This window comes from Elephantulus edwardii, unplaced genomic scaffold, assembly GCF_000299155.1.
Source record: "Elephantulus edwardii isolate Elephantulus edwardi_28Jun2011 unplaced genomic scaffold, EleEdw1.0 scaffold00246, whole genome shotgun sequence".
Classification (NCBI taxonomy): domain Eukaryota; kingdom Metazoa; phylum Chordata; class Mammalia; order Macroscelidea; family Macroscelididae; genus Elephantulus; species Elephantulus edwardii.
In genome coordinates, this window is record NW_006399996.1 from 3,507,144 (window position 1) to 3,525,828 (window position 18,685).

At 46.8% G+C, this 18,685-nt stretch overlaps 1 protein-coding gene and 1 pseudogene across 1 annotated transcript in view; both read left to right on the forward strand.

Moving 5' to 3' along the window:
• The window catches only part of PFAS (phosphoribosylformylglycinamidine synthase), a 20,413-nt gene extending 12,411 nt beyond the window's left edge, over window positions 1-8,002 (forward strand). The window contains exons 11-27 of the mRNA XM_006899185.1: window positions 2,169-2,242; window positions 2,349-2,505; window positions 2,763-2,824; window positions 2,948-3,109; window positions 3,313-3,438; window positions 3,558-3,689; window positions 3,943-4,173; window positions 4,331-4,511; window positions 4,585-4,668; window positions 4,858-5,013; window positions 5,232-5,351; window positions 5,665-5,810; window positions 5,928-6,135; window positions 6,229-6,320; window positions 6,407-6,521; window positions 7,279-7,602; window positions 7,692-8,002. Coding sequence (XP_006899247.1) covers window positions 2,169-2,242; window positions 2,349-2,505; window positions 2,763-2,824; window positions 2,948-3,109; window positions 3,313-3,438; window positions 3,558-3,689; window positions 3,943-4,173; window positions 4,331-4,511; window positions 4,585-4,668; window positions 4,858-5,013; window positions 5,232-5,351; window positions 5,665-5,810; window positions 5,928-6,135; window positions 6,229-6,320; window positions 6,407-6,521; window positions 7,279-7,602; window positions 7,692-8,002 — 2,681 coding nt within the window. The remainder of the gene's footprint in view (window positions 1-2,168; window positions 2,243-2,348; window positions 2,506-2,762; window positions 2,825-2,947; window positions 3,110-3,312; window positions 3,439-3,557; window positions 3,690-3,942; window positions 4,174-4,330; window positions 4,512-4,584; window positions 4,669-4,857; window positions 5,014-5,231; window positions 5,352-5,664; window positions 5,811-5,927; window positions 6,136-6,228; window positions 6,321-6,406; window positions 6,522-7,278; window positions 7,603-7,691) is intronic.
• Window positions 8,003-9,309: 1,307 nt separating this feature from the next.
• On the forward strand, window positions 9,310-17,208 carry LOC102860874 (annotated as a pseudogene).
• The last annotated feature ends 1,477 nt before the right edge of the window (window positions 17,209-18,685 follow it).

The window sequence follows — 18,685 nt, forward strand, 5'->3', positions numbered from 1 at the left end:
AAGATCCATCTAACATCAGCAACAATATTCCTATTACCACAACCCCTTCTAAACCCAGCCTGGGCTTCTGGCAGTTCTCTGTTGATGTACTCTTCGTTGTTTTTGGATAATCTTCAGTAGAATCTTATTTGCATGTGAAATCAATGATATTGTTCTGTAGTTTCCACACACAGTTGGGTCGCCCTTCTTTGGGATGGGAACAAATATAGACCTCTTCCAGTCATTTCTCCTGAAGGCAGCTGGGGTTTAGCAGGGAAGCATTGGGTGTAGATCACTTAGGGGTTATTACTGTCTTTACGACATTAAGTCATTTGACCTGTCTTTCCATTGGGATGAAAAATATAATGTCTTTCTATTTGTCTTTCCAAATGGGATGTCTTTCCATTTGTTCAGACGTGCTAAGATGTTTGGTAGTTTTCAGTGTATAAATCTTTTTTTATTATGATCTTAATGAAAATGTATAGAAAGGTTGGATTTTTATTCATTCACTGTTGCATATGTTCCTCCCTCTCCCTCTCTCAGTTTTCTTGCTTCCTTTCTTTTTTTTAAAAAAACCCAACACATTCATCGTTGCACAATTTTCTCCCACCCACTCACTCCACTTTTGCAATGCACCTCTTATTCTGGATTGTTGTCATACAAATAATGTCTAATCATATATTCTTTTTAATCAGTTCTTTATCTATTCTAATACAGTTGATTATCTCTCACCTCTTTCCCTAGTTTCTCCCCAACCCCCTATGTCAGTCCTGTTTTGTAAGTGGTGGTATGCAGTATTTGTCCTTTTGTAACTGTGATATATCACTCAGCCTAATGTTCTGTAGGGTCACCCATATTGTGCAATGTTTTACGAGTTTTTTGTTTTTCAGTGCTGTGTTATATTCCATTGTGTTAATATACCATAGTTTTTCTATCCATTCATTTGTTGATTGGCACTTTGTTGATTTGTTGCTTCCATCTCTTTGCTCTTGTGAATAATGCAACAATAAACATGGGTATGTTTATAAACAAATGTTTATGCATATAGACAAATGGTGGCTCTGGTTTCTTTAGGGTATATTCCCCATAGTGGAATTGCTCGGTCAAATGGTATTTCTATTTCCAACTTTTTGAGAAAGTACCAGACTGCCTTCCGTCATGACTGCACCATTTTACACTCTGACCAACAGTGAATAAAGGTTCCAGTCTCTCCACAACCTTGCCAACATTTGCTGTTTGCTGGCCTGTTGAACTTTGCTATTGTTGCTGGGGTTCAGTGTATAAACCTTGCTTTTGTAATGTTACAATTATCTAAGTATAATGGATTGGTTTGCTAACTGAAAAGTCAGCAGTTTGAATTCACCAGCTGCTCAGAGAGGAAGATGTGCAGTCTCCTAAAGGTTTACAGCCCTGGTAGCCCAGTGGTGGGCTCCGAGGAGAGCTGTTCTGAGTAAGTGCCATCTTGGTAGCAGCAGGTATTGTACATGATTTTACATTGCACCTTGCTTCCCCCACACACACACACTTAGCAATATATATTTTTTCAATTCTTTTTCTTTTTTATTATTAATTTTAATAGACATTTACAGAGGTTTTGGATTTCCATTCATTCATTGCTGCATTTTTCTCCCTGCCCACCCCTCCCCACCAGCTCGCTCCCCCTCCGAAGAGAAAAAGAAAAAAAATTCCTTCATTAGTATACAATTCCCACATCCCTTGCCCCCCACCCCCCACCCCGAGTACACTTCTCTATGCAACCTTAATTCTGGATTCCTGTAGCAATATATTTTGAAAATCATTTCATACTACTATTAAATTCTTTGGTGACTTGGTGTTGCATTATGTGGCTGGACCATATATTTTTTATCAGTTCTCTGCTGCTATATTTAGATTATTTCTACTCTCTTGCTTTAAAAACAAGCCACAGTATTTAATAATCTTTTAACATAAAATAACATGAACAAGTTTGTCCTCAGTATATTTACCTAATCAGAAGATGTGCATTTGTAATTTTGATCACTGTCCTCCATAGAAGCTGTGCCTTTTCACTCTCCAGTCAGCCCAGTTGGGAATCTTAGAGACCCTGCTGGCTGAAGAGCACCTCTCTTTTATCTTCACTCTTCCTGCTGTAATGGCTCCTGCTGGTGGCTTCCCCTGTGCTCAGTTCTGCACTTCTTCCTTCCTTGCAGGCATGCAGGTAGTGAAGGTGGGGGGTCCTGTGTACAGGATTGGAGTTGGAGGTGGAGCTGCGTCATCGGTACAGGTGAGTGAGAATAGCCAAAAGTATGTGTGGTGTCACTGGGCCCCTTGGTGAAGTGTCTGAGCTCCTAGTCTCAGCCTTAGCTCTGCCTTTCCTTTTATGCCCCCAGGTGCAGGGAGACAACACCAGTGAACTAGACTTTGATGCTGTGCAGCGAGGAGACCCAGAGATGGAACAAAAGATGAACCGTGTGATCCGGGCTTGTGTGGAGGCCCCAGAGGGAAACCCCATCTGCAGCCTCCATGACCAGGGTGCTGGTGGCAATGGTGAGGGATGGGGCTGCCCTGGTCTCCTGCCAGGGTTGGTTTCTGGAAGAGGCATTGAGGACTGTCAGATAGCCATCTGGCTCTGTGCCCCTTTTCCTGTCTCCTCTGCATTCTGGGAGGGTTCAGGGTAGGGTAGGAGACTTCCTCAAGTGGGTGAGGTGGTAGCACGGTGAGAACTCCTTTGAAGGTAGAACCGTCCTGCGTGTGCCTGGCTCTGACTGGCCAGTTCACCAACTTCCCTGCAATGTTCTCACCAGGCAATGTCCTGAAGGAGCTGAGTGACCCAGCTGGGGCTGTCATTTACACCAGTCGCTTCCAGGTTTGTCTCGTGTTCCCCCACTCAGCTGGCTCCACCAGGTCCCATGTTTTTCCTATTCAGAGCAACTTCTTGATACTCAGGTATGCCTACTAATCCCCTTTTCTCCACTCCATGCCTGTGCAGCTTGGGGACCCAACCTTGAATGCCTTGGAAATCTGGGGTGCTGAGTACCAGGAGTCAAATGCGCTCCTGCTGAGGGCCCCCCACCAGGATTTCCTGAGTCGAGTCAGTGCCCGGGAACGCTGCCCAGCCTGCTTTGTGGGCACTATTACCGGAGACAGGAGAGTATGTTAACCCGGTGATCAGTAGGAGGTTCAACTGCCTGGGTTAGGGCTCAAGGGAGAATGTCAGGGGCTAGAGGTGAGCTGAGGAGGATGGGATACAGCCTCAGCAGGGCAGGCCAGAGGTGGGTGGAAAGAGTCTCTCCCAATTCCTGGAGGTTAACTCCTGGGATTCTGCACTCCTTCCCTCTGTGTCTTATGATACAGATTGTACTGGTGGACGATCGAGAATGTCCTGTGAGAAGAAACGGTGAGGGCGATGCCCCTGTAGGGTCTCCCCCGACTCTTGTAGACCTAGAGCTGGAGTGGGTGTTGGGCAAGATGCCTCGTAAGGTAAATGGGGCTGGGACAAGATTCTCCCTCCTCACCCCCAGCCCTGCAGATGACCTTTTGCCCTCTTCATGTCACCCCGTTCTTCCAGGGGCTTACCTGCCCTTGTTTCCATGTTGTAGGACTTCTTCCTACAGAGGAATTGCCTTGTGCTGCAACCACTGACCTTACCCCCGGGGCTGAGTGTACGCCTGGCACTGGATCGGGTTCTGAGGCTGCCAGCTGTGGCCAGCAAGCGCTACCTCACCAACAAGGTCCTTTCTGCTTTACCTCCAGCCCTTCACATCCCTTACTTTGGCCATCTGTCCTTGGGGACCATTCTGAGGGGAAGGGCCTAGGGCAGCACAGCTTTCTTCCTTCTGGGCTGCCCTTGTACATATCTCTGAGCTGAGCTCATCTTTCTTCTGAGAGAACAGGGCCGCCTAGTGCTTCTGAGGGGCACAGAGTGGAGTGGAGGACATGCTTTCCCTGCCCCATGGCCCTCACCAGCCCTTCCTGGTCCTGTAGGTGGACCGCTCTGTCAGTGGCCTGGTAGCCCAGCAGCAGTGTGTCGGACCGCTGCAGACTCCTCTGGCAGACGTGGCAGTTGTGGCACTGAGTCACCAGGAACTTGTGGGTGCGGCTACAGCCGTGGGGGAGCAACCAGTCAAGAGCCTGCTGGACCCCAAGGCTGCTGCCCGGCTGGCCGTGGCAGAGGCCCTCACTAACCTGGTGTTTGCTCTGGTCACTGACCTCCGGGTGAGTACTCCAGCACCTGCCTTGGAACCCTGGGCCTTGGGGATGGTGCCATTCCATTGTCCACTTGCCTTGTCATCCTTCCTGCTCAGGACCACCCAGTCCCTCTGCTGTACTCAACTCTCCACCTCTCTCTCCCCTCACGCATGCCGTCTCCCAGGACGTGAAGTGCAGTGGGAACTGGATGTGGGCAGCCAAGCTCCCGGGAGAGGGTGCTGCTCTGGCTGATGCCTGTGAAGCTATGGTGTCAGTGATGGCAACCCTGGGCATTGCCATAGACGGTGGCAAGGACTCCCTCAGCATGGCTGCCCGAGTCGGCACTGAGACAGTATTGGCTCCTGGTGAGGCCTGCGGGGCACAGGAGTGAGGGCTGCTGGGGCTCCCCTTTGCTTTGTCTTATTCTTGGCTCCGCAGGGTCGCTGGTCATCTCAGCCTATGCTGTGTGTCCGGACATCACAGCTACTGTGACCCCAGACCTCAAGCATCCTGGTGGAAGAGGTACGGTTCTTCCCATCTCCTCATTGTGTTGTGTTCAGAGTGTGGCTTTGGCTTGGAGTCTACATTGTTATCTTTGAACCCCTTATTTTTGCACTGGGGCGTGGGTGGTTGCTCCCCACAGGCTAAGAGTGATGGCGCTGGTGCTTCCTCCTGAACTGGCCTTGCCTCGCCACATGCCTGTCTCCCCAGGTTGCCTGCTGTATGTGCCACTGAGCCCTGGGCAGCACCGCCTTGGGGGCACTGCTCTGGCCCAGTGCTTCTCCCAGCTTGGGGAGCAGCCTCCTGACCTGGACCTTCCTAAGAACTTGGTGCGTGCCTTCACCGTCACCCAGGGGCTGCTGAAAGGTGAGTACAGCCATGGTGGAGATGGGGCCATGGTGGTAGGCATGAAAGAGGCTGGCATTCTGCAGGTGAGCATGGAGCGTGGAGGCAGAGAGGTCTGAGGCCCTTCCCTCTGGTTCTCCATATCCATGATCTAGCACACCGCACCAGAGTGTCCAGAAGGTGAGATGGGACATCAGGTTTAGCCTTGGCCTGCTGACCTTTCTCTCTCCTATCTCCAGACCGCCTCCTCTGCTCAGGCCATGATGTCAGTGATGGAGGCCTTGTCACTTGCCTGCTGGAGATGGCCTTTGCTGGGAATTGTGGGATAGTGGTGGACGTGCCTGCTCCGGGGGCTGATGGTGAGGACCTGTGGTCTAGGCTCAGGCCTGGACCCCCACCCCCACCCCCACATCCCATGAGTAGACCCTCTTTCCTGAAAGGCTTGTCTCCCTTTCCCTGTGTGCCATCCTGTCCTCTCTGTTTACTAACTAGGTACCGCCACCTTGTTCCTCACTGGACCCATCCTACAGCTCCTGGGTTGACATAACTTGATCCCACTCCTGTCTGGTTCTCACTTTTGACACTGACCTTAATCTTCCTGACTCTGTTCATGTCCCTGGCAACACTTTAGACACCCTGATACCACTACTTCCTCCCTACTTGTTCCCCTAGCACTGCCTGTGCTGTTTGCTGAGGAACCAGGCCTGGTGCTGGAGGTGCAGGAGGCAGACCTAGCCCAGGTGCTGAAGCGTTACCGGGATGCAGGCCTGCAGTGCCTGGAGCTGGGCCGCACCAGCGATGGTGGGCCCCATGCTGTGGTGAGGAAGTGAGGCAGTGGGCAGTTGATAGGGAGGTGTGGGGTGGGGTGGCTCACCTCCTGGCCAGCCTGGTGGGCGGGCAGCATTGTGCCTTGATTGAGTTTACTCCTCTCCTAGGTCCACATGTCCGTGAATGGGACTGTGGTTCTGGAGGAGCCTGTTGGGCACCTGCGAGCCCTCTGGGAGGAGACGAGCTTCCAGCTGGACCGCCTACAGGCAGATCCTCACTGTGTGGCAGAGGAGGAACGGAGCCTAAGGGAGCGGACAGGGCCTAGCTACTTCCTGCCCCCCACCTTTCCCAAAGCTTCTGTGCCTCAGGAGCCTGGTATGAGAGTGTGGTCTTGGGGTCTGGGACTGGAGCAGGGTTGGTGTAGGAGAGAAGCCCTTTGGTCCAGAGACCTCATTTCTTTTCCTCCAGGTGGTCCAGCCCCCCGAGTTGCCATCTTGCGAGAGGAGGGCAGTAATGGAGATAGGGAGATGGCCGATGCCTTCCATTCTGCTGGGTTTGAGGTAAGCAGAGTGACCCAGAAGAGCTGAGGGCAGTGCTGTAGTTCAATCAGGCTGTGTCCTCTGACACCTTGTCCCTGTCCCGGCAGGTGTGGGATGTCACCATGCAGGATCTCTGCTCTGGGGCTATTAGACTGGACACCTTCCGGGGCGTGGCCTTCGTGGGTGGCTTCAGCTACGCAGATGTTCTGGGTTCTGCAAAAGGTCAGACTGGGCTCCTCTCATTCCTTCCCTTGCACTCCTCAGGTCCCTGCTTCCTGGAAAGAGAGTAGGGGCATTTGTTCGGGCCAGATGCGGACAGAGAGGATTGAAATGAGGCGGGTGGGCTGGTGGTCTGCCACCTGAAGGACATGTGGCCTGTCTCGAGGTGCCGCCTTCTCGGCTCCAGTAGATTGTCCTGCAGGAAAGTTGTCTCAGCAGGTTCAGATCTGTCTGGTTTTTCAAGAGAAGCCAAAATGAAGGATATCTGTGGCAGTATGTTTAAATGTTTGGCATCTGTCCCTGGGTGACACAAAGAGCTAAGCACTCAGCTGCTGGCTGAAAGGTTGGTGGTTTGAATCCATCCAGAGGAGCTCTGCAAGACCGGTTAGGTGACCTGGTGCCCAAGGGTTAGCCGGAAACCCTGTGTGCTGCAGCTCTTTACACGTGGAGTTGCTGTGAGACAAATTCATCTTGATGGCTGCTAACAGCAACAGTAGATGTCTGCGCAACCAAAGATTTTTTAAAATGTTCTGCTGACCAAACCAGAAACTGGCTATGGACCATCTCAGACCCAAGTGCAGGCAGCACTGGATTTAAGCAGATAAGCCCATTGGTCCCCTTGCACTTGCCCTGAGCCAAGCAGATGGGGAGCCCCAGTGAGTGCAGGAGTGACATGGGGGAGAGAAGGCAGTCACCCCTTCCTCTCCTTTCTTTCTGGGGGCCTTCTAGGTCTCACCTCAATTTCCCTTTTCCCTCCTAGGGTGGGCAGCTGCCGTGACCTTTCATCCAAAGGCTGGGACTGAACTGAGACGCTTCCGGAGGCGGCCAGACACGTTCAGCCTGGGTGTGTGCAATGGCTGTCAGCTGCTGGCTTTGCTGAGCTGGGTCGGGGGAGACCCTAGCCAGGAGGCCGGGGACACTGGCTGTGACTCCTGGCCCGCCCCACCAGGCCTCCTGCTGCGCCACAACCTATCTGGGCGTTTCGAGTCCCGCTGGGCCAGTGTGCATGTGGGGCCTGGACCCGCCATTATGCTGCGAGGAATGGAGGGCGCTGTGCTGCCCGTGTGGAGCGCCCACGGGGAAGGTCAGGGCCGGCTGGAATCGGGAGGCCTCGGGATGGCTGGGCAGAGGCCTTGAAGGAGCTTTACTCTCACTTCTCTCCTCTCTTTCCAGGCTACATGGCGTTTTCTTCTCCAGAACTTCAAGCCCATATGGAGGCCAAGGGCTTGGCTCCACTACACTGGGCGGATGATGCTGGGAACCCCACAGAGCAGTACCCCATGAATCCCAATGGCTCCCCAGGAGGTGTGGCTGGTGTCTGCTCTCCCGATGGCCGCCACCTGGCACTCATGCCTCACCCTGAGCGGGCTGTGAGGCCTTGGCAGTGGGCATGGCGGCCCCCTCCGTTTGATGCCCTGACCACCTCTCCCTGGCTCCAGCTCTTCATCAATGCCTGGAACTGGGTCCAGGAAGTAGGCTGCTGAGCATGGTGGCTCACCCAGAACACCTTTCCCCCAAGTGTCTGTGTTCTCCCTGTTACCTGCTGGAGCCTCTTACAGATTTCCTATGTACCTTGGACAGACGAGTGACAAAATCCATAGATAGCTATTTTTATAATCTGCCCACTTTTGCTCATTTGCACTTGCCCTCTTGTAAACATGTTTTGCCCCTCCTGTGAGCTCGGGAAGCAGCAGGTGGTTCAGCGTGGAAGTTGGGATGTCTTGGGGAGGGTCCAGTCCCTTCAGCCCCACTTAGCCTCATGACCATCATGTGCCTCGTATCTCAGTTGGGCTCTGAGAGATGCTTTCTGCCCCTTTGTCACTGGACTTCTAGGATGGGGAAGTCCGCTTAGAAGCTTAGCGTCCACAACTGGAAAATAGAACCTCTGGTTTCTCCCCTCTATTGCTATGTAAGGAATTATTTACCTGACTTTCTAACAGGGGCCTCTGGCTGTCTCAGGTCTGCCTTGGCCCTGGCCTCTGAGCTCAACATTCCTATGTTCTTGCTTCTCCTAGTTTAGCAGCTTCCTTTCTGACAGGTATTCAGTACCATATGCCACTGATTGAGCCTTTACTATGTGTCAGTACTACCTCTTCATTCAGGGGACTCTGTTGGCCTAGTTGGTAGGGAGTTGGGCTGGCAATTTAAAAGGCAGGTCCACAAGAGAATTATGGACAGTCTCTTCCCGTATGATTTACAGCCTCTGGAAACTGGCTGATGGGTCAGCAAATGAGCTGAGTTGATGGTGATGAGTGACGTTTTCATTCACACTATCATTGCTCCCATCAGGTTTATGGTTTAATAGAATTTAAAATAGTAGGTATATGTACATGCTAAGCATTTTATATGTATCTAAATTCTTTCTTATAATTAAGCACGGTACATAATAGCCATCTTTACAACACAAGAAGTAAGTTTAAATTGCCCAAGGGCACACAGATTCTTTTTTTTTTTTGGAGCACACAGATTCTAAGAGGTGGAGCCAGGCTTTGATTTGGGGCTGACACCTAAGGCCATTGCTTATCCGTGTCCTGGAAGAACAAGGTTTCTCACTGACAGTTGCCTTATGTGCATTGCTTCCTTCATGTCTGTCTGTGAATAGAAATCAATACCTCGTGGCTGTTCTGTTACAAGTTGCCTCCTAATAAATTTTTATAGCTCACAGTCTTGATTGGAGATATCTACTTGAGAAGGGAGACAGGGACTCTGAGCCCAGTAGGAGCTTCTTAGCACTTTCGTTCCTGGGATAGAGTGGCAATGCTGGGGACAGACTGCTACTGAAACCCTAAATATGGTTCTGCAGGCTGAGTCCACGAAGAGGCCGAAGAAAGGCCTCAGGCCCACTTCCAAAAACTCCCTGTTGAAAACCCAGTGGAGCACCATCTACCCCACCACACACGGACTGTCTGGCTTGAGAATGGTTTGGAAAGTGCAGGCGTGGAGGGGAATACGAGAGATTTTATTCTCATTGACTTAGAAATTTACCCACCTTCTGTAGTGGCAATTGACAGAATTGACATTTAAACTTTCCTGACTTGACAGAAAAGTGATGTGTAAAAAATTTCAGATGTACAACTTTGGGACTGGTAACCGAAAAGATGGCAGTTTGAGCCCATCAGCTTCTGATCAGAAGATGAAGCAGCATGCTCCTGTTAAGGTTTCCAGTCTCAGAAACCTAGTGGTGAGCTGATGTGAGTCAGGTCAGAATTGACTTCAGGACAGTGGGTTGGGCTTTTTTGCTTTCTCGTAAGAAATATCTAGTAGTGGTTAGCAAGGGTAGGGGGGTTAAGGAAAGAAGTCATTATTTAGCAAAGTAATGAGCTTCCCTACGGACATTGGGAAATCTGGCAACAGACATAAATGGTGATGTATAATGATACATTTATTCACTAAAGTGGACATGTGCAACAATAACCCCAGGGAGGCGTTATGTGTTGTCGAGTCGCTTGGGACTCATAGCGACCCTACGTACAAGAGCCCTAAATGCTGTTCTGTGCCAACCTCACTGTCTCAAACACAACCATTCCCACCACTCCACTCACAGAATCGATCCATCTCATCTAGAGTCTTACTCTCCTGTGCCGTCCCTCCATTCTCCCAAACATGAAGTCCCTCTGCAAGGACCAGTCCTTCCTTGCAACATGCCCAAAGTGTCAGATGAAGTTTCAGAATTCTTGACTCCAAGGAGCATTTTGGCTTCACCCTCTCCAGGACAAACCTGTTTGTTCTCCCAGCATAATCAACTGTACAAGATTAGTGTTTGCCCATGGATCAAGTTCACAAGGCAGGAAGGGGTAGCATAGAAGAATTAACAATAACAAAAAGAACAGGGGTACATTTTGGGCATCATAAAATCTAAGAGGGTGGAAAATCTATTTGCTTGGTAATCTTTGATGATATAAATTGTACATTTGAAAAACATTAGCAAATATATATGCTTTTTAAAAATTATTAAGAGTTGCCCATCAAATGAATGGATAGAGAAGCTCTGGTATATTCACACAATGGAATACTGTGCAGCATTGGAAAAACAAGGAACTAATGAAATACGCAAAATGGATGACCCTGGAGGACATGACACTGGGAGAAAGTCACAAAAGGACAAATATTGCATAGGGCCACTGTTGTAAAATGGGACTGACATCAGGGTTGAGGGAAGACAGAAGAGGAATGATGCATATTGCATTGAAACAGATGAGGGAGAACTGTTTAAAAGGGATATATGAATGGGTATTGTCATTACAGAAGTCCAGAGTGAAGGCTGTATAGTGGAGTGGACTTGGGAGAGGAATTGTATAACAAAGTCTTTCTTTTCAAGGAGAAGAGGGTTTGGGGAGGGGGTTGGTAGGGAGAAAAGTGCAACAATGAATGACTGGAAACCCTAAGTCTGTAAACTTTAATTAAAATTAATTTAAAAAATTAATAAAAGTTGATAGGCATTTCTGCCCCTCCTCCCCCCAATAATAGAAGGGCAAATTTTCGTAGCTTGGGTTTATGATAACTCGGGCAGCATAGGCCACAGGAGTCGCACTGCTAATGCTCAGGTGGTACCTAGGGTGATTTGAATCCTCCATTGGCTCCGAAGGAGAAAGATGGCAGTCTCTTCCTGTGCAGTTTACAGCTTCTGAAAGCCCACTAGAGACTCAGCTATAAGTCAGTTGATGCAACAGCAATACATTTTTGCTTTCAGAAGCAGTTTTCTTTATCACCTCATTCTCCAAGGGTTATGCCATGGGTAAAGGATGTGTGTGTGTGTGTGGGGGATGTACATGGTGAAGGGGCAGGGGATGTGGAAAGAGGAAGAATAGAGAAGTTTTTTCTTTTTTTTTAGATTTTAATGGAAGTTTATACAGAACTTGGATTTCTGTTCACTCATTGTTACACATTTTCCTCCCTAAGCTTCCCAGTTTGCTTTTTTTCTGGGGGGGGGGGCGATCTTTCATTGTCTCACAATTTCCTCCCCCCATTAAGCCTTTTCTTAACACTTGCAAAGAAAGCAATAAAAGAACCAGACAACCCACTGTTGTGCCAACTACACCCACTATGAGACAGAACAGAACTGTCTGTCCCACAAGCCTGTCACAGCTTTCTCCTGTGAGGTGGCTGAAGGGTTTGAACTATCAACCTTTTGGTTAGCAGATAAGCAGTATTTCATAGGAAAAAGACACTGCACTGAAATAGGCATGCATTACTGTCGTCACCCCCCCCCCCCCAATGTGATATTTCTTCCTAGGAACAGTGCTAACTAGCAGGCAGGCAGGAGGCAGGGCCTGGTACAGAGATGGAGGGACACGTGCCAGGGGACCCAGGTGGTACCACCTGGGGGAGGCTACTTTTCCCAGAGAGACCCTCTGCAACAGTTTACCCCACTCCTGGACTGACTTCCCTCCAAACTGCTATATGGGAGTAGTCACTGGACCAGAAATGGAAAAGCAGTTGAAAAACAGCTGAGCCAACCCATATTTCCTGAGTCCCTGCCCTGTTCCAGGCCCTGTTGTGGAAATCAAAGGATTCTGCAGTCAGTCACTGGACACTTGAGGGCAGCAAAAGGCAGCCAGATGATAGAGACCTTGGCCACTGCAGTGGAGGCTGGTGTCTGGCTTCTGAAAATCCCTTCCTATACAAGCAGCCCACGAGGAATACTTGACTTTGGGTCACTATCCGAGGGGCAGTGGCATCTGCCTGACCAGGCTGGAGGAGCCACACCAGTGGCCACAGAATGGGAGAAAATTATGCTAAGCAGAGACCCCGCCAGTTTTCTACACAGATGACAGGTCAAGTCGAGGAGGCACAGAAAGCAGATGAAGACAGTGAAAGGAGTAATTTAGTACAGTGCTCACTTAGGGAAGTCCAGCTCACTTAGGGAGCCCATAGGACAGGATGCAGCCCAGGTGTAAGGATCAGGGAAGGCTTCCTGGGGAGGCTGAACATGAAGGATGGCGTCATAGACTAAATTTTGTTATGCTGTCATGTTTCTTACAATTTACAGGATCCCTATGTACCATAAAGTGGATCACACCACCCAGTCCCACATCCTCACAATAGTTAACAAGGCTTGACCATGTTGTAGACACTGTGTCACCTCCTCTCATTGAGAGACTTTACCCCTGATCCCCCACTTTACAATGTCTTTCTCCAGAGTTTGACACTTCCTGATCACATGCACTAAGTTGTGTAAGTCAAAGTCTTGCCATCCTGGCTTCTACAGGGCATTCTGGATACAAATTGGTTTGTTCTTTTGCCTTGGTATTTTCAGTATTCTGTAAAAACTAATTGAAGGGCATCAAGTCTTCTTGGATATTCCTTAGTCATTGTTTAATTTTCACAAGCACAGGCAGCAACTGAAAATATCATGGCTTAGGAGAGTTGACTTTAAAATTACAAGCTTAAATTTGACAGCAAATTTACCCAAATGCAACTGATTTCTTGACTGCTGCTTCCATGGGTGACTGTGGATTCTAGTGAAGAGATCACTGGCAACACCGATCTTTTCCCTAACTATCAAGATGTTGCTTACTGGTCCAATCATGAGGATTTTTGTCTTTGTGTTGGTGAGGTATAATCCATACTGAAAGACTATTTCAGTCATCTTCATCAGTAAGTGCTTCAAACACTACCTTCTGTAAGCAAGTTTGTGTTATCTGCATAATGCAAGTTGCTGATGTATCTTCCTCCAAACCTAATGCCACATTTTTCTTTATAAAGTCCAGTTTCTCAAAGGATTTGCTTAGCATACAGACTGAGTAGGTAGAGTAGGTATGGTAGAAGCAAACAATACTGATGCATACCTTTCCTGCGTTTAAACTGTGTAGCATCCCCTTTTTCTGTTTGATTGACTGCTTCTTAATCTATGTACAGGTTCCACATGGACAAAAATGTTTTGAGATTCACAGTCTTCTCAATGATCTCCATAACTTATTATGATCCACACAGATTTCTATGCAGTTTTCAAGAATTATTTTGCATACTTAATAAAACACAAGTAAAGGAAAATAGAATCACCTTACCAAAAAGAATTGGCTGACACAGAAGAATTTCATGAAATTACAGATGATCAAGATCAAGAGGCAATGGGGATGAAAGAGAAAGCTCAGGCTGCTCTAAAGGAATTGGCAAAAACCAAGGCTCCAGGAACTGATGGAATACCAGTTGACATATTTCAACAAACAGATGCTGCCCTGGATGTGCTCACCAGGTTGTGCCAAGAAATCGGGAGGACAATTACCTGGTCAACTGACTGGAAGAGATCTATATTTATTCCTATACCCTCAAAAGGGTGACCCAACATGACATGAAGCTGTGCTGAAATCCCGAAGGCACGTGGTTCAAGGCTATAAGCTTCTTTACAGTAGAAGGATGGACAATCTCCTCCCGTATGATTAACTGCCTCTGAAAACCCATCAGAGGGTCAACTATGGGTTAGTTCTGACTCTATGGTACACAACAAGAAGAACATCATCACTAATATCATACACAAGCACAACGCTGCTGAAGTTTATCTAAAAATGACTGGAACAGTACATTAACAGAGAATTACTAGATATACAAGCTGGGTTTAGAAGAGGTAGTGGCACTAGAGACATTATCGCCAATATCAGATGAACCTAGCTGAAAACAAAGTATCAGAGGAATGTGTATCTCTTTGTTTTATTGACTGTGCAAAGGCATGTGACTGTGTGGATCACAACAAATTGTAGCTAACCTTGAGTAGAATGGGAATTCCAGAACATTTAATTGTGCTCATGTGAAACCTATACTCGGACAAGGAAGCACTTCTCTGAACAGGGCAAGGAAACACAACGTGATTCAAAATCAGGAAAGGAGTGCATCAGTGATGTTTGTGTGTTCACAGAGTTGAAAGAAGACCAGTGAGAAGAAATGTGGGTTTTCAGGGGGTCATCACTCTCTCAGGCAAATGACGTTGAGAGATTGAGAAGCCCCTCCTTTTATTAGCAGAAAATCAAAGCTTAAAGCATGATCTCATAGGGTGGGTAAATGTTTAAACATGTGGAACAAAGCATAGGTAATATGAAAAAAAGTATAGGTAAGCATGAACAGTTTTCAAGAAAACATCTTTGTATTTATGAGCAAGGTCTTACTGTGCTTTTAACAACCTTATCAAGAACTTTAGGAAATAGTCTTTGTTTAATAGAGAACTGTCAGATCTCTTTTATGTTGGTACATGCTCCAGGGAGTATGAGACTACTTTCAGTCCCATCCATTCTTGGTATTGTTTGCCTGCTTTCAGGCTTTGTAGCCAAGTCCTTTCGCCTGTATTCCATAGCCACTACTAACCCTGTGAATTCCAGAATGACCCTACAATGATGTATCCTATCTCAAGACCTTTTCAGTCAATATGAGGAGCAGATAATTTGGGATGCAGGGCTTTATGAGGAAGAATATGGCATCAGGATTGGAGGAAGACTCATCAACAACTTGCATTATGCAGATGACATAACCGTACTCACTGAAACTGAGGAGGACCTGAAGTGCTTGCTGCAGAAAGTCAAGGACTATAGTCTTCAATATGGATTGAAGCTCAACATCAGGAAGACTAAGATTCTCACCACTGGGCCAATTGACAGTAGCATGATAGATGGAGAAGAGATTGAAATTGTTAACAATTCGGGATGGGAGTGTCAGAGACAGTGCGATTGGCGCAGGACAGAGCAGAGTTTAGGGCTGTTGTACAAAGGGTCGCTATGAGTCACAAGCGACTCGACGGCACATAACAACAAACAACAACAGGCTCCACAATCAACCGTCTTAGTATCAGCAGTCAGGAAATCAAAAGATGAATTGCACTGGGAAAATCTGCTGTCAGGAACCTCTCCAGCATGCTGAAGTGCAAAGATGTCAGTCTAGAGATTAAGGTAAACCTTATCCAAGCCATGGTCTTCACAATTACTTGCTATGCACTGGAGAATGGACAATGATTGATGGCAGAAAAATCAATGCCTTTTAGTTGTAATTATGGAAAAGAGTATTGAACATAACCATGGACCGCCAAGAAAACAAATAGGTCTGTCTTGGAGAAGGTGGAACCCAGTTTCTCCTTGGAGGCTAGGATTTTCAACCTCTGTCTGACATACTTTGGGCACACAGCCAGGAGGGAGCAATCCTTGGAGAAGGACATCATGATTGGAAGGGTGAAGGGACAGCACAAAAGAGGAAGATTCCAGATGAGATGGATTGGCACAGTAACTAAGGTAATGGGGACCGGTGTATAAGAGTTAATGAGACTGGCTCAAGATAGAGCAGGCTTCAGAACTAGTATACACATAACAACAACAAATATGCTTCTGGTATTTTCTTCTTTCAGCCAAGCAAGATCCATCTGACATCAGCAAAGATAGCCATCGTTCCAGGACCTCCTATGAATCCAACTTGAATCTCTAGCAATTTTTTTGTCAATGTATTGCTCTCATCATTTTAAAATAACCTTCAGCAAGATTTTACTTGAATGCGATATTAATGAATTTTAGTGCCACATACTCCCAAAGTTATGTAGGAATTCCTAGCCTTTTTACCTATGGCTATGATTCTACTTGGTAATAAGGGAATTTCTGTGAGGTTAATGAGGCCATATTAGTATAGTTATTGCTCTTTCGTTCTTTTGAGTTGAAAGCAACTCACCTGACCCTCCAGCAGGTCGTTAAAGGCAGTAAATCACACAGAAGGAGACTTCTCATCCTTCTCTCATGGAGTAACTGAAGGATTTGAACTCTTTGTCTTTGGGATTGCAGTTCAGCTTCTTACCACTAGGTCACCAGGGCTCCATATTAGTATAGGTGGATACTATATCTAATCACTTCTAAATTTTAAGGAGCAGCACAGACACAAAGGGGGAAGAGGGGCACCAAAGAAAGTCAAGAAACCCTGAGTCCAGACAAGGAAAGACCTCCTCCTAGACTCATGCCCTGAATTCTGACTTCTAGTCTCCTGAATTTCGAGAAAATAAACTCCTGTTCTTTAAAGTCTCCCACTTGTTGTATTTTGTTGTTGTTGTTGTTGCTACAGAGGCTCTAGGCTACAGACAGATGGGTAGCAGTTTGTTACATAAAAGGAGAAGAAAGGGGAACATCCCAGGAAAACCGAACAACATAATGTGAAGAGATAGGGTAAGTTAAGAAACTGAAAAAAATGTCAGGACTTGACTTGTATGCAGACACATGTGTTAATGTCGATAAAATCTCAACCACATGAATATACGTAGCTGTGTAAAGTGAAGCCTGATTTCCTAGGTTCTACAAGGGGGTTGCTCCTCTCTGGATGAGACAGATCCCTTACACCATGATGAAATTTGCCTGCTTTGAGCGTACTGTTGAAGCATTGTACAAGTTTGTGGTTCCCAAGCCCCGAAGTGAAATGTACAAAGGCGGAGCAGCTTGTTGTCACACTTGTGGCAGGTTATATAGCTGGAGTCTTCTGTGCAATTGTTTCTCACCCTGCTGATTCTGTGGTATCTGTGTTGAATAAAGAGAAAGGTAGCAGTGCTTCTCAGGTCCTCCAGAGGCTTAGATTTAAAGGTGTATGGAAGGGACTCTTTGCCCGTATCATCATGATTGGCACTCTGACTGCACTGCAGTGGTTCATCTATGACTCCGTGAAGGTGTACTTCAGACTCCCTCGTCCTCCTCCACCTGAGATGCCAGAGTCTCTGAAGAAGAAGCTTGGGTTAACTGAGTAGATAGATCAAAGCAAATACGGACTGAATCTGCTTGCTGATCAGTGTTGAGGAAAGTCAAAGAACTTTTATATATTTGACTGTGTAGAAAATTGTCTATTTCTATTAAAATTATTGCTAGTACCCTTGCCTAAGGCAAGAATTTAAAATTATTATTGAAATAAACCCAACTATTAATGGGGGGAAAAAAGAAACTGAAAAAAGGTGAATCTTTCTGGAACATCAACATCAAATAGAGTGGAAATCTGAGAATAGTCAAAGTTAAAATTCTAACAGAGCATGTTATTTAATCTGGACTTTATCCTAAGAGTAAAGGGAGAAGGGGGAGAGTAAAGGGAAGTCACTTGAAAGAATTTATTTAGGGAGAGTAGATATGATCCAGTTCGCATTTCTGAAAAATTACTCAGCCAAGAGACAGTGGGGAGTCTCCAGGCAGAAAATATGCTAGGTGGTGTCAGTAATAGTTGTTAAATGCCTTCCAGTTGACTATGGTTCACTGCAACCCTTTGGACAATGGATCTGAATCCTGCCCTGTCCTGTGCCATCCTGACCATCACTGCCAAACTCAAGCCCACTATTATAGACAGTCACAGTGTCAATCCATCTCATTGAAGGTCTTCACCTCCTTCGCTGACCCTCCACCTTTCCAAGCAAGATGTCTTTTTCCAAGAACTGAACCCTCCTAAAAACATGCCCAGAATATATGAGATGAAGTTTCACTATCCCTGCCTCTAAGGAGCACCTTGGCCCAAAGGACATTAGGACACAGTTTCTAGGAATTGTGGAAAGGAGTAGAGAGGCAAGAGGAGTCCATGATGACCCTCAGGCTTCTTTCTTGGTTCACTAGGAAAACAGAAATTTCATTAACTTTGATGGGAACATAATATGAAGCCCACATTTAAGGGGAAAATTATTTCCTTTGCTTAGTATATGTTGAGTTTGAGGTGTTTAGGAGGACCAAAATTGGAGATATTCCAGGAGACAGTCAGAAGAGGTTAAAGATAGGAATGAAGATTTGGAAGGCGCACTCATCCTACCCCTTATATGTCTCTCTATTGACATTAAGTCTACTTTAACTAACAGTGACTCTTCATTGGGTTTCCATGTGAGGAACACTTGAAACATTTGCTGCAGAAAACCAAGACTGCAGCCTTTAATATGGATTGCATCTTAACATCAAGAAAACAAAAATACTCACCACTGGACCAAAAAGCAACATCATAAAAATGGAGAAAAGATTGGGGTTGTCAATAATTTCATCTTACCTGGATCCACAGTCGGCTGTCAGGAACTGCTCCAAATTTCTGAGGAGCAAGGTGTCAATTTGAAGATTATGGTTCACTTGATTCAGGCCATGGTCTTTTCAATCATTTGCTATGCATCTGAGAGCTGGACAATGAACAAGGAAAACAGAAGGATAATTTTGAGTTGTGGTGTTGGAAAAGAGTACTGAATAGCCTGCAGACTTTCAAAAAGAACA